Source organism: Ursus maritimus, unplaced genomic scaffold (genome assembly GCF_017311325.1).
Source record: "Ursus maritimus isolate PB19 unplaced genomic scaffold, ASM1731132v1 scaffold_6, whole genome shotgun sequence".
Classification (NCBI taxonomy): domain Eukaryota; kingdom Metazoa; phylum Chordata; class Mammalia; order Carnivora; family Ursidae; genus Ursus; species Ursus maritimus.
The window spans coordinates 15624701-15640887 of NW_024426774.1; the positions used below are offsets into that span (position 1 = coordinate 15624701).

A 16187-nucleotide genomic window follows, 5' to 3' on the forward strand; every position below is an offset into this window, starting at 1 on the left:
TTTATTCTTGTGAAGCATCTTTCATTTAGTGCCTGCTAGGCTTTTTCCACTTCAGGGAATTTTTTGTGGCCTGCATTGCATATTGTTCACAGATTTTCCGTAAGAGCAAGAGGAGAGGGTGAAACAGCTTCATGCATACAGGGTACCCATATTAGAGAGCCTTTTCCTTCCTTAAAGATCACACTCACCGTTCTCATCTCCACAAACTGATAGACCTAAAAAGAATCTTCTGGCTAGAATAAACAAGAGCCACAGAAGAACAACTTCACAGCAATGTGTTCATCTGTTTTCATACTCTTGCATGCTATCTCTTCTATGCTCCATCCACTAAGGCTCTATGAATCTGCTCTTCTGGGAACACCTGGTTCACTGGCATAACAAAGTCAAAATGTAGCAAGGTATGAGCTCGATCTTTCAGACCTGTATCCATCTAACCATAAAGGTATTCACAGAGCCTCTTAGAGTCCTAGCCGCTATGAACCTCATGGCCTGATGAGATTTGAATATGGCTGTACTGTTCTAAAAAAGAACCTGCTTCATTCTAGCAGTATGATGAATGATGATGCTAATCCCAATATGTGGTTTTTTTAAAAATCATATTCAAATAACAGTCATGAAAAGACCATCAAAAGACATACCTATCAATAATCCCAATTATTCTAGGCGTGGGGAGAAGCAGGTTAAAAAAATTACCCATTCAGACTTTCTAAAAGTGTATACAGAAGTATATATGCACACAACACTACATTTTTCTTTTAAATACTGCAATAGTACCAGCTCATTTTATTACTGTTGAGGTCCATTTAGCAAGCATTATCAAATGCTACTATACCCTCAATAAACAGACTTTACCAAGTACTACCATATACTAATTGATTAAGCACTGAGTCATGCATTGTGCTGGGCACATATTTTTTGACAGATTTTATTACCTAGCTCTTCTTCAGTAGGAGCATGGACTTTGGAGTCAAACACACATGGGCTCAAATTCTAGCACAGGCACTTACCAGCTCTCTAACCCTGAGCAAGTTACTTCTGTCCTAGGTCTTGGTTTCCTCATGTAGAAAACGGGTACAGGAGCCCATCAAAGACTTGCTGAGTGGATTAAGTAAGACCCACAAATGATAGCTACGGTGATGTAATAATCCTCATAGCAAAAACAGTTCATAGTTTAATCTTCAATCACTCTAAATATCTACAAGCATCTTACATAAATTTTTACATCCTAAAAAATAACAATGCAAAAACAGTTCGAAGTTTGTTTTCTTAAAAAATAAAAACAAAATTGAGAGGGCGTGCTGTATTATCTTCTGGTCTAAACATGGAAACTCAAGGGACAAGTTAGCTAGGTTTAAAATGACCTATATAAAATCATGATCTATCCATACTTTTCTTTAAGCAATTTTACATTCAGTTTTAAAAAGCTACTTGTTGAACTATGAAAGCAATTCATGCTACATTTTATAGGTTAAGTCTCTCTGGATACTATAACAATCTTGAGTTACATTTATTTTTTACTTTTTCTCCTACCTTCCTGAAACTTAAAAACATATGAACTTTCATAATGGAAGGAAAACTTTTAAACTAAAGAAGGATCTTGCAAACCAACTGTAAAAAAACATTTTGGGGACAAAGAAAATCTGAATATGGACTAAATTAGAAGATATCAGAGAATTACCATTAATTTTGTTAGGTGTGATAATGACATGGTAGTTATATAAGAAAGGGTCCTTTTTTAACGAAGCACAATGAAGTATTTATGGGTGAAATACCATGAGGGCTACAATTCAACTGAAACTATTTAAGAAAAAAAAATAAGGTAAAGATAACAAAATATCAGTAGCTATATTAATCAGGACAATGGGTTCTGGAGATTCATTACACAATTATTTTTATTTTTCTGTCTGAAGTTTTTCATGATAAAAATTTTAAATGGTCAATTTAAAAATGAGTCTCTTTTTCTTTTCCATCTATATCAGCTTAGATCTATAGATGTATTCAAGCTTTGCTTAGATGGGTTGTAACTGACTATACCTTTAAACTGCTTTAAACTGCTTAAACACCTCTCCCAGTCTATGTCTGAATTTTCCATCCTAACAACAAGCACTGGGTGATGAGCTAAAGGCCCACATACAGCAGACTGATGACTTCCATCACCAGGAGAATATTCTCAGAATTGATTCAATGCCACAAACACAGCTCTTCAGTGCCTAGAGACACAATAACATAGACACTGGGGTTTGCTGGAATGCATAGGGCCAATGCAAAACATAAGATTGAGACCTTGCACACAGAAGAGTGCGGCTTAAGTCAGCTTCCACTGACAGACTTCTGCTACCTTGCCACTTAAATCTTGGAACTTAAGACTGCAAAGAAATGAGAGTGACATACATGGGCCCACCAGGTGTGACCCTGATAACTCAAGGAAATGAGAAAATACTTCTTGGTAGCCTTGTTTCCCTGAACATCTGGATATCAGCACCTTTACTTAAGAGGGTCGCCGTGCTTGCAGATCAGATCACAATCAGAAAGAGCTACGATACATGAAACAGAGACAAAAAGAACTTTGCTTCAGAGAACCTGATTAGCGTTCCTCCTGCTGCCAGGGCGTGACGTGAGAAGACAGAGCTGACAGGTTCCCGAAAGACCAAGGACAGATTCAATTGTCCATTGCCTCTCCATACATTCTGTGCCCCCAGCTTTTGGGGAGCTTCGGTTGGTGGCTCCCCACCTGGAGCACCTATCAGAATCACCTGGGTCCCACGTGAGAGAGAACACTGATAGCTGGGCCCCAGTCCTAAAGTTTCAGATTCGGGAGGTCTGAGTGGGGCCCGATAATTTCTATTTCTACAAGACCCCAAGTAATGCTGATGCTGCTTTGAGAAACGCTGGCTTAGCTATCTGAATGAGTGCCTCGTGCCATCTACTACATTCTATCCTGCTCACGACTACTCCTGGGCCAGAAGGAGGAAGTGCTAACATGTGTGCAGGCAGTATGTAAGGTTTTCTCTGCCTCACGGCCATTTCACTTCACTTGCCCTACTTGTCCCTTTAAACACATCTCACTAACTCTCAATACACTGGACCCGTGAGAAGATGGGGGAAATTTTCCATATCTGACTGGATCATGGATACACCAATACTAAAATGGTTCAATATTTAAATCTGAAAAGTCCTCAGAAATACTCAGATGAAATGCATTAGATAAAGTACTAAGGATTAACATGCATGAAGAATGTTTTATTATAAACCCCTGTTTTCACTTTCTTGCAGCTTTCCAAAAAATTAGCCCTTTGTGGTGAAATTTTCCATGCTTGGTTTCAGCCCAAAGGTGATTTTTTTTTTGTGAAGTTTGAGAAAAATATATTAAATAGTTTTTGAGTTATGAAAAGATGAAAAAAGCCCACACAATTTTTCCACTTTGAAAGCAATTTTAGGATTTTTTAAAAATATGCAGATGACTAAAACATGGCTGAAGTCGCAAAGTTGAAACTTTCCATGTGTTCGGCTTTCAGCAAGGTAGTCTCCTGGGTAATTAGAAAAGATAGTGTGTGTGCACACACACAAACAGATAAATAGATGCATTTAAATAAACGCACAAGTGATTGGCAAAGTCGCATTTCATCATATTCAATACAAGCCTTCCTCAGAGGAAGGGGTTTATTGTTTTCTGCAAGGGAGTCTTTCACCAAGCAGAGTAGTTAGCTGTTGACCACCTGAAACCTGTGGTTTTCACGTAGCAAGGGTCACTGGTGGCTCACGAGGACCTAAGTGTGGCACGCCTGTGCACTGTGTCTCCAGAACCATCCACTTCCTTTCACACCTCCATCCACCTGCTGCCCCCAGCGCAATCCTAGGATTCTGATTTGTTGTTTTCCGAGTTCAATTTCTCCCCTTGGCCCATGCCTCGACACCAAGTCCCTTTATCTTCCTTCTGCTAGAAAACACACACATGTTCTCATTTGTCCCAATTCTCTCCGAACTTCCCCCAAAAGCATCGACCTGCTTCCCACTAAAGCCTTCCTAGTGCTATTTGAAGAACTCAAGTATTAAAAGAAACAGCAGTAGAAAATCTTATGTTTAGGTCAAATAGGTTTTGGTGGCTTGTCAAAGTTAACTTACTCTATCCCATCTACAATTTCACCTCCCTAGCTACTTCACTTGGGAAACAGATAATAGGAAAGTCAGAACACAGAAGACAAGAGTCCTACTTGTGACCCTTCATGGCTAACTGACATACGGGTTAGACGCCCAACTCTCAGTTACTTCAGTCTCTGTTATCTGCAAAATGGAAGAGTTAGGTTGTCACGTGACCTTGTTACATGTAATCACGTTCTGTAAATTTCAAATGACTGTTGGGTATAACTGTAGTAATGACAACACATCAATTTTAAAAATGGTTTCAGGTTTTTAGACTCAAATGAAGAACCAAGTACAAGGCACATGTATCAAATGAAGAACTGAGTTAAAGCACAAAAACCCCTTTGCAAGGATGTAGTCAAAGATTAAGAAAAATTCAATTTCCCTAGTCTTCATGTGTGCAGATTTAAAAGATAAATAGATGACGATGTTCCTCCAACAAATGTTCCTGTTCCTTTTTCATTTCAACATCTCTCTCTGTATGGTCTATTCCCCTCAGCATATGTTAAATTCTCCCCCACTTATAGGAAAAAATGTTCTTTTGACCAGCCTCTTCCTTAAGTTATCATCTTGGCTCCTCACTGACCAATTTCTGGAACACAATTCATTTATCACCTAACTGCCTGAGAACCCCTTCTCCCACTATTTCACTAAAAATGTTCTCTTCTGGGTCATTAATGACTTCTGATTACCAATACCAGAAGCTTTAAGCTCTCTCTGAACTCAACTCTGTTATCCTGTTTTAGTTATCTACTGCTACATAACGCACCATCCCCCCAGCTATGGTTTAAAACCACAATGATTACTCTTTCTTATTCTGTGGGGTCAGGAATTCAAACAGGACTCAGCTGGACTTCTGTTCCACGTGTCATTGGCTGGGGTCACTCCCTGGGCTGCATTCAGTAGCAGATGGGATAGGTTGAAAGGTCCAAGTAGGTTTCACCCACATCTGGTACCCCATGATCCTCTTATGTGGCCAGCTTGGGCTTTTTCACAGCGTGGTGGTCTCAGGTAGTTGGACTTTGTATATGGCAGCTGGCTTCCAAGAGGGAAGAAATAGAAGCTCCCAGTCCCCTTAGGCTTGGAATTAACATCACTTCCACTGTAAACCACTGGTGAAAGTCACATGCCCAGCCCAAAATTCAAAAGAGGAGGGAAAGATGGGGCGCCTGGGTGGTCAGTCGTTAGGTGTCTACCTTCGGCTCAGGGCGTGATCCCAGCATTCTGGGATTGAGCCCCACATCAGGCTCCTCTGCTGGGGGCCTGCTTCTTCCTCTCCTACTCCCCCTGCTTGTAGTCCCTCTCTTGCTGGCTGTCTCTGTCAAATAAATAAATAAAATCTTAAAAAAAAAAAAAAGAGGAGGGAAAGAGACTTCACACCTTGAGAGAAGAATGGTAAAGAATCTGCGGCCATCTTTAATTTACCATATGCTAAAAGAAGAGAAAGGAGAACATCAAGAAAGATGTAGTGTGTACACTAATCTAGGGTAATGGCTTTCATTCTTTTTTTTTTTTTTACCTTGATCCACAGTAAGATATATTCTCTACGTTGTAATCTAGGATAATCAACACACCCCACAAAGAGTGAAACAGAAGTTTCACAATTCAATCCACTCTAATATTTTCTATTCTATTTTACTCTAATATATATATTTAAAAATGCTATTTTATTGTTCACAATCATATGCTTCTCTGCTCTGAGGAGGATGACACTTTGCAGACTCCTTGATGGCAGACTTGGTCATGTAACTTGCTCTGTGCAATGCTGTGTGAAGGGTGACAAATGTTACCTCCAGGCAGAGGTTTTAAGATGCAGTGGGTGGTTCATTATTTCTTTTTTATCTTCTGCCATGAGACTGAAATATGCCAGACAGAAGCTACTCCATCAATCCGGACTCTGGAGGAGTGCACGGTGACAACTACATGGGACAGCCAACCCTCAAAAGCCTTGTATCATGAGCAGTAAATAAATCTTTGTTGTTAAAAGCTACTGACACTGTGTTACTATAGCACAGTCTACCCTATCTTGACTGAGCCACTGGTTGCAACCCATTGCGGTGACTTCAGAATCCACTATGGACTAATGTAGGCATTAGTTTGGAAAATTACTGTACGTTTTGCCTCTTCCTCTTCTTCACCCTCCTTTCTATCAAATAAAGTCATTCTCCTAATATACATCTATGACATTTTCCTTTTTCTCTTGACAACTTCCTTGGCAAATCCCAAATACCATCTTCATTACTTCTCATCTGAACTAGTAGTAACTTGCTGATCACCTGGTTGTTAGCTTCTTATTCTACACTCTCTCTCCAATTCACTCTCCTTTTTGCTGAGAGACTAATATATCTGATTCAGGACTATTACCATCGCAGGTCCCTCAGTGGCTCCATACTGTCCAGGAAATAGAGTCCACATCCCCTAGTCCAAAATTCCTTGTTCCCACTTCTATCAGCCTAGGTTCTTACATCCTGCTGTTCCCTGCATGCACATAGGCTACATCCAAATCAGACCACTCACTACTCTTTTAATGTGTCCAGTGATAAAAACCATTTTTTTTCATACTGTTCCCACTGCTGAGCATATATAAAACCCCCTACCACCAACACATCAAACTCTCTACTTCTAAGCACTTCTAAATATTGACTCAGCCTTCCCTGCTCAAATACCAGCTCTTCATGAAGCTTTTTCTTTTTTTTAATAATTTTTTATTATGTTATGTTAGTCACCATACAGTATATCCTTAGTTTTTGATGTAATGTTCCATGATTCATTATTTGCGTATAACACACAGTGCACCATGCAATATGTGCCCTCCTTAATACCCATCACCGGCCTATCCCAATCCCCACCCCCCTCCCCTCTGAAGCCCTCAGTTTGTTTCCCAGAGTCCACAGTCTCTCATGGTTCATTCCCCCCTCTCTTTACCCCCCTTCATTCTTTTCTTCCTTCTCCTACCAATCTTCCTACTTCTTATGTTCCATAAATGAGTGAAACCATATGATAATTGTCTTTCTCTGCTTGACTTACTTCACTTAGCATAATCTCCTCAAAAAATGGGAGAAGATATGAACAGACACTTTTCCAATGAAGACATACAAATGGCTAACAAACACATGAAAAAATGTTCAAAATCATTAGCCGTCAGGGAAATTCAAATCAAAACCACATTGAGATACCACCTTACGCCAGTTAGAATGGCAAAAATTGGCAAGGCAGGAAACAACAAATGTTGGAGAGGATGTGGAGAAAGGGGATCCCTCTTACACTGTTGGTGGGAATGCAAGTTGGTGCAGCCACTTTGGAAAACAGTGTGGAGGTCCCTTAAAAAGTTAAAAATTGAGCTACCCTATGACCCAGCCATTGCACTACTGGGTATTTACCCCAAAGATACAGACGTAGTGAAGAGAAGGGCCATATGCACCCCAATGTTCATAGCAGCATTGTCCACAATAGCTAAATTGTGGAAGGAGCCGAGATGCCCTTCAACAGATGAATGGATTAAGAAGATGTGATCCAATATACAATGTAATATTACTCAGCCATCAAAAAGAGCGATTTCTCAACATTTGCTGCAACATGGATGGGACTGGAGGAGATAATGCTAAGCGAACTAAGTCATGAAGATTTTTCTGATCTTCCCACTAAGGAGCCATCTCTTTCTTCAAATTATTCAGAGTCTTATGGTACTTCCTCATTTTGCCTTCCATTTCTTATCAGTTAATCTAGGGACAGGACTCTGACAACAGTTACTTTGACATATGAATGATCTCCTATTGTTTCCCCTCTCTCCAGTTTGTCTTGCCTGTCATACACAATGCAGTGATGTTATATGAATGTTAATTACAAGTATATCTAACTTTGACTGCAGACATGAAGGTTCATCAGAATAGTGTAGGTACACCACAGTCTAAATAATCTCATTGTTCACAGAATATTTGATTTTATTTTTTTCCCTACTGTAGACAAGATGTACTCCTAAATCAACACACGCATGATCTAACATGCTATTTTAACTCTTTCAGTAAAAATTTTCAAGCTTCTCAGCTGTACCTGCGGTGTGTTTTGAGTCTCTCAGACTTTAAAACGCCACTGGGGACCCAAAAGAAACAAACAAAAAAGCTCTGAGCAATAACAAAATCCTTATACTTAATTTCATCGATTTTACTCTTGTGTATGCATTTAAGATCTGTTCATTCTTACTTGAGACAAAATTCTAACATGATTATCTGTTTTCTCTACTAGCAGCAAATTATAATAACAAACTATAAGTAGGGAAGAGATGTGGAACCTAGCACTGAGGGAGAAAACAAACTATAAAATAAATAGACAAGAGAAGTCTGTTTTTATAAAGGCACTATCATCTAAGAAATTTCAGGACATAGGCAAAATCTCTTTGACCATATTTTACTGTAGTATGATAACATTATCAAAATGATATCCTTGAATCACTAATTTCTCCACAACCAATATGCATTGTTGAAGAAGATAGATAAGTAAATAATGTATTTTAGACAAATTTTTATCCAACTGGATAAAAGTGTCTGGTGCTTAAAAAAGTGAGTTTAAGTAATCTGGAAATTTCATTTAGAGAAGAGATATTTTTGCCAACCAGACAGACAAAGGAAGCTCTATGTTATTGTGCATTTTCCCCAAGAAAGGCCAAATGATATAAAAAATTAAGTTTTTGAAGGATCTGCTATCCCTGGAAAGAACGAAGTGTTTTCATAAAATGCTATATAAATACTTAGAGGAAAATAAAAGTAAAATTACTTGAGGTTCATCTCACAACTCAGTGCAGAGTCCACTTAAGAATCAAGGCCTTTCAACTTCCAACGTTGAACTTTATGTGAACAGTTTACTGGCAAAATCAGACGGCACATTTTTAACATACAGAGGACCAATGTTGAAAGAAGATTCTAAATAGTGGGGATAAGACTACCACTTTTTTATTCCAGTTACCCCACCTCCAGCCCCCAATTACTAAAGCAGCATTCGTGGGATCTCCTGTTCCTTGAGCTGCAGCATAACGGACCGCATGAAGCTCGCTGCGTGTAGTTCGGGAGTACACTGTGCTATCTGCAGGCTCTGCTACCATCCGAAGTTTGAAAGAGCCATCAAATATCTCCTTAGACTCTCTTTATACCCACAGCTAATATAACTGTACCCCACCCCTGGATTCAGACAGAGCTGAAGCTGCATTCTGGCAAGGGACTTTGCTCTCAGTTCTCATCCGTGAAATGAAAGATGGGACGAGACTGCTTCTAAAGCCCATCTCAGTTCTAAGATCCTACGAGCCTAAAACTATGTTATTACAAGTCATGATAGCTACTATTTAACAGTCTTTCAATTACCTATTTTCTCAGGCTTCTTTTTAAATTCTTTATTACTGGACATTACTGTCAAAACATAGGAAGAATTTCTATAATTCTATGTACCAAATTTGCTTAAAGAAACAAAAAAATTTTAATACCAGATTTTTAAAAGAGCCAATTTTTTTAGTATGTTAAAATATAGGTCAGATAATATGTCTAAAGTATGCAATAAGGCTCTTAAAATGATTTTAAGACCAAAGTTTCCTATAATTAGTTATAAAAATATTGTAAAGAACTGAACCAAAATAAAACCAAATAAACCAGCTACTAAACTACACATATGTCTTCAAAATCTTATGGGAGTCAAATATTCCAGTAAAAATAACAGAAGAGATGGAAACACAAGTTTCTTATTATCACACTTCATATGTTATAAAACATAACAGCTAACTTATTTTTGGCAAAATGATTAGGGATTGCAACACTCTGGCTTACACAAACTGATTTGATTGTCAAACGCATCTTAAATGGAGCGTGTCATGCTAACTTCAGGCATGCAGGCACTGTGCCGTCTTAGAGTAGCCCAGAGACACTGAAATTTCAACACTTCAGCAGGGATCACACCACTGATATTAACCGGGCCAGGTGTTTAAAGAGGGGTGGGGGGACTTCAACAATGCAGTTAATTGAAACCAGACAAAGCTTTTGTATAATAATAAAAAAAAATCATACAGATGTTCACCCTCCTCCCTGGATGAAATCTATGGACAATTTATTGCACGCATTATTTTCTAGAAAACACCCTTTTTAAGAAAACACAGTTTCACATGTCTCTCTGAAAACTCTATAATCGCAGTATTGCGTTATACCTCCACAAACAGACTATGTTACGCTCATGTTTCATTTCCCTTTCCCCTTTTCACCACGGTTCCTGCAAGGGCGAGAACACCTGGAAGGAGAGTAATAATTAGAAAGCTCTAAAGCGAAATGAGCTATAAGAAGCTGCATAAAACTTAGGATACATTGTACTTCTTTCCCAATAGACATGTGAGTGCACGCCAAAAAGGAGGGCTAGGAGAGATGGGTTCAAAACAAATGTGCTGAACAACTGTTCGCAAAAGTGCACAAGAGAAACTATACATTACATGCAGAATCAAAGGGAAGCAAACAAAAACCGAAAAGACAGATCAGTGATTAAGTTAATAGACTGTGAGGGACTCAGAAATGAGTATTTTCTTCCCTGTGTTTATAGAATAGTGTATTTGTCAGGGTTCCCCAGAGAAAAAGAACCAATAGGATATACAAGTATGCATATATATGAAAGGAGATTTATTATAGGAATTGGCTCACATGATTATGGAAGCCAAAAAGTCCCACAACATGCCATCTGCAAGCTGGGAACCAGGAAAGCCAGTGGTATGATTCAGTGTGAGTTTGAAGGCCTCAGAACATGAGGAGCCGATGGTTTAAGTCCTAGAGTCAAAGGCCAGCAAACCCGGAGCTCCAATGTCAGAGGGCAAGAAAAGATGGATGTACCGGCTCAAGAAGAGGGAGAGAGAGAGAGAGAATCCCCTTTTCCTGAGTTTTTATTTGGGACCTCATTGGATTGGAGGATGCCTGCTCACAATGGTGAGAGCAAATCTTTTCTCAGTCTGCTGATTCAAATGGTAGTCTCTTCTGGAAATATCCTCAAAGACCGAGAAACGTTTTACCAGCTACCTAGCTGTCCCTTAGCCTGGTCCAGTTGACACATAAAATTAACCGTCACAAATTGTAATGCTGTTATTATTTCACACATGCAAGTACTCTTTCCTTCAGAAGTTTTTTTTTTTCTTTAAGTTTTTAAAACACCTGGGATAACTAATAACCACAGATTGTATTTCATATCAGTTTGCTACATTTTATTGGATAGGACCAACTCACCTGCTACACTTTATATGTATCTGTGTATCTACATGCTTGACTGTAGCCCACACAGGTGAAATCCTAAGTGTAGCAGTGGTGGGGTAGGCAGCTTCTGACATGGTCCTCACTTTCTAATGTTCACGCTCCAGTGTAATCTGCTCCTCTTGAGTGGGGACTGGACCTACGGACTTCTAACAAATGGAATACTGTATAAGTAATGGGATATGATTTCTGTAATTAGGTGATAGTCTGTGACTTCCATCTTGCCAGCAGACTTTCGCGGGCTCTTCAACCATACCTGCTCTAATGAAGCAAGTTAGAAAGACCCGTGTGTTAAAGAACTGAGGGTGGCCTCCACCCCAGTGCCACTGATGGACCAAGCCCCTCAGTCCAACAACCCTCAAGGAATGGAGTCCTGCCGACAACCATGTGAGTGAGCTAAGAAGCAAGCACATCCTTCTCAATTCAAATCTTCAGATGAGACTACAGTCCTGGAAGACACCTTGATTACAGTCTTATGAGATACCCTGAAGCAGAGGACCCAGCTAAGCTGTGGCCAGATCCCAGACCCACGGAAACTGTGAGAGAATAAATGTGTGTGGTTTGACATCATTACATTGTGGAGCAATTTGTTGCACAGCTGCAGATAACAACTATGGTACTTAACCTAGTGACTGAGCCGATGATTCCACTGTAATTTCCATCATCATAATAACAACTAGTACCTATTAGGGAACTTCTAAAGCCAAGATACCATTCTTAATTCTCCCTTGGAGAACATAATATTATTCCCATTTCACAGATGAGGAAAACGGAGATACAGAGATACTCAATAACTTGTCCCAGGTCACAGAGACAAAATACACAGCAAGTATATGAACGCAGGTGCCTTGGCTCCAGAGCCACGGCTTGTGGCAACTGCACAGACAGAACACGAATGGCAGTGCTGGGCACTGTAAAGAAGGTAACCTCGTCACACAGTACTAGAGGAGATTTAGAAAGGACAAAAAAGATCAGAAGCCATGCAAAATGCTAAAAACAAAAATAAAGTTTCCTTTCCAATTAAGATGTCTTTTCTATGGAAAAAAAGAGTAGAAACAATAATACAGTGAATAGAAAGCAATCCTGAATTTATTGAAATCACACTTAGAAATGAAAAATACATTTTCTTATACCCAATAAGGGAAAATTAACAACCTCCATTTGGTTAAAAACCACACCCAGGGAGGCTATAGTTTTACATTTCCTAAGGGCAATTATGAGTGAGACCTAAGTGTGCCAAGCTGGTAGAAGTAGAAGAAAATTTTCAGGGAGCTCTGAAACTCCTCTTGAGATTTTTATCACATAGAATGAGAAAAGTCAAAATCCTAGGACACAGTGACTCCAGGAAGGAGTCACTTCCTGTCTTGCATTCAGATTACAAAGTTAAACAGTGCTCCCGCATGCTCCTATACAGTAATGATCAGACCCATGGTTACTGTGTCTCCTCCATTAGACTCTGAACTCTCTTACCTCAAAGACTGTCTTATTCATTGGGATGTCCTCAAAACACAGCTCAGGGCCTGACACATGGCCAGTGTTTAATATGTGTCTGTTGAATCAAGAAATAATTTATGTTGTGAACTGCATACATTCAATAGATCCTTTCAATGGCACACGTTAGTGAGAGTATGAGTTTCTTTCTTTTCTTTCTCTTTCTTTCTTTCTTTCTTTCTTTCTTTCTTTCTTTCTTTCTTTCTTTCTCTCGCTCTCTCTTTCTTTCTTTCTTTGACAGAGAGAGAGACAGCCAGTGAGAGAGGGAACACAAGCAGGGGGAGTGGGAGAGGAAGAAGCAGGCTCCCAGCAGAGCAGGGAGCCCGATGCGGGGCTCGATCCCAGAACCATGGGATCACGCCCTGAGCCTAAGTCAGACGCTCAATGACCGAGCCACCCAGGCACCCCAGAGTATGAGTTTCTGTTTTATTTTGAAGTCTCTTCTGGCTCACTAGCTTTCTTGGGCACTTTAAATAGGTTTGTGTGTCTCCAGTATCTCACTTAGTATCTGACACCCAGTGGCACCCAATCACTTGTGGACGAATGAATGAATGTCTCCAAAAGGCTACCAACCTATAGAATGGAAAAGGATCCAGGCTTATGACTAAATAAAGATTTAGTGTTCCGTAAGGACAGCTGTTTGCTTACTGATGATGATGAAGATGATGATATATTTTCTTCCTTTTGAAAGGAGGCACGAACATTTGCAAGATATTCTCTCAATAAAGACAGATTCTTGTCTAGGTCTTAGCTGGTGACTACTCTTAAATATTCCCTTATAAATGACAAGTTATATGCAACTTCAGAATTCCAGATAACCCTAGATTAAATGTCATTCATCTGGAAAATTTTTACCTCCTTCAGTACTATTTTGAAACACATGGAAATTGCATGAACATACACTCACATAGGCCCAAAGTAACATGGATAAAGAGAAAGGCAGCTACCAAATATGCCCCTCTCTGTTCTATTTACCAATTAAACAAGAGACAAAAGAGGGACGGAGAGCTGAGGAGGATTTGTGCAAGTGCATGATCTGGCACCTACAGTCACCTCCTGAGGCATACTTACTGGGAGCTCAGGAGCAAGCTTCAAAATCTCAAGGTTAAAATAGCAGCCTATTGAATGGCCAATGACCACAAGTTTTACTTCCTTTGGCACATGAGTTCTCAGGAAAGCTAGCTTGTGTTCCACTTGACCTTGTAGTCCATAGATGTCATTAATTTCTTGAGCATTTGAATCTAAAAGCAAAAATATGAATAATTTTCACTCAATAAGGGAAAGTAATAAATTCACTGGGAAAACTATCTAAAAAATAACAACAGTAGTTCCCATTTATTTACAGCCTACAATGTGCTAGCTACAGTGTTCAACACTTTACTTAAATTATATCAACAAGTCTTCACAACAGCCCTGGAAAGGAAGTATTATTTTCATTTTATAGATGAAAATCCCAGAGCTCACAGACATTAGGTGATAGACTGATAGTCACACACCTATGAAGTGAGAACAGTGAGATTCAAACCCAGGTCTCTGTCCTCAAAGTCCACGAACTTTCGACTAGTCCATGAACTACTGTCAGCTTCGGCCACTAGCTCTCAACTTGATCATGTATCAGAATCCTCTGCAGGGCTTAGGAAAGCAATAACTGCTGGGCCCCGCCACCAAACTCCCTGATTCAGTAGGTCTGGGGCCCAAGAATTTCTAAGTTTCAGGAGATGTTGATATTGCTGGTCCCAGGACCACACACTGAGAACCGCTGGTTAGGCTTTCTTATATTATTAATAGACAACTAAGAAAACCCATGACACGGCTTCATTATTTTAGATAATCTTTGTTTGTTGAAGAACTCGGACTGAGGGCTTAAGGAGAAATGTTCTAAATTGTTCCTTTTAACCAGCAGTCTTAACCTGAAATACCCGTTCTTCCTTTCATAAATGAACTGTCTTCTGAAGTCTTCAAGAGCTAATTAAAACTGTATCTAGCTAATCTCCAAGAAAAATGAATGAGCCTCCCTTTGTGCTTAACCAGTCCTCTCCACTCTTATTAGAGCACTTTATCATACTTTATAATTGTCTGTTTATTTCCTCTCGTAGCCTGTGAGCTCCTGGGAGGCAAGGTCCACCTTTTCCTCTGTGTCCTCTGTGACTAGCACACAGTAAATATTAACGTGGAGTGAAAAAAATGAACTCACTGGACAGGCTCTGAGAATGCTGTCTGCTCTGCTATTCTAGAAATACGGGAAATTTCAATAGGTTTTCCCTACGCACCTGTAATATTTCAAAATACCACAAGGTGGTAAATTGTTTATTAAAGTTTGAATTACTGGAAAGTAAATTTCTTGGCTTCAACTCCTACAAGTTACTGATGTGAACTGTAATGCACCACAATGCAGCTCATTTGAAAGGTACCCAGAACTCATTGCGAAGGACCGCTCTTTGGTTTTATCTGTGTGTGCTGTTTCCATTTCCTTCGGTGCTCAGCTCCCCTTGCTAATCTGGCTAACTCCTCTTCAGACTTCAAACTCCCAACAAGTGTTATCTCTTCTGAGAAGCCATTCTATGACTCCGTGGTTAAGGAGTAAAGTAGCCTTCCTTTCAGGTCGCCCAATATCCCATGTTTATCTTACCACACTACTCCTAATATATTCCTACTTTACAATTTATGTCTTGCTTATCTCTGTCCCCCAGTGCCTGGCATACAGTTATTGAAGACCTTTTTTCCATGGTATTACTGATCTCTCAGGTAAGATGTGCTCTGCCTAAATCCTTCTTCCTAGGTCAGCTAGAATCCATTCTCCATTTAACAAGGAAGTTCAGCATAAAACAGAATGGGGAAGAGAGAGAGTCTGGAACTGTGACTTTGGTAGGGCCCCTGATAGCTCCAAATGCAAATGTTCATTGACTATTACACTTGAGTACTTTACGCTCCCCTCTCAGTTTATTTGCTCTGATCACTCCACCCAGAAGGGATCATATTATTCTCAGATACCCCAAAATAAACACCTATAATACCTGCAAACAAAATTCTGTATTTTTCAGAATACATAATGTTTGAAAATGTCAAAATCTTTCTTTCATTGGGACAGCATGGTGTGATAATATCATGGGTGTTGGAGACAAGATAAATCTGGGTCTAAATCCCAGCTGAGCACCTTATTAACTTGGTGGCTAGGACAAATATTTTAACCTGGCTTCAGTGTCCTCTTATCTGTAACAGAGATAATAATTCTAGCCTCCTAAGAGTGTAAGCATAATACTTTTAAAACACATAGCACAAGTGTCTGGCACAAATTGT

The 16187-nt window shown here is 39.6% G+C and overlaps 1 protein-coding gene across 7 annotated transcripts in view; it reads right to left on the reverse strand.

The window, feature by feature from the left end:
- Positions 1-16187, reverse strand: part of LDAH (lipid droplet associated hydrolase) — a 104202-nt gene that overhangs the window by 52207 nt on the left and 35808 nt on the right. For 4 of the 7 annotated variants that reach the window (XM_008700383.2, XM_008700381.2, XM_040622935.1 and 1 more), the window contains one exon: positions 13962-14131. In XM_008700383.2, coding sequence (XP_008698605.1) covers positions 13962-14131 — 170 coding nt within the window. Of the gene's footprint in view, positions 1-3412; positions 3938-11285; positions 11549-12461; positions 12949-13961; positions 14132-16187 lie in introns of those variants that run through there. The other 3 variants (XM_040622937.1, XM_040622938.1, XM_008700384.2) reach the window with 3 other exon arrangements.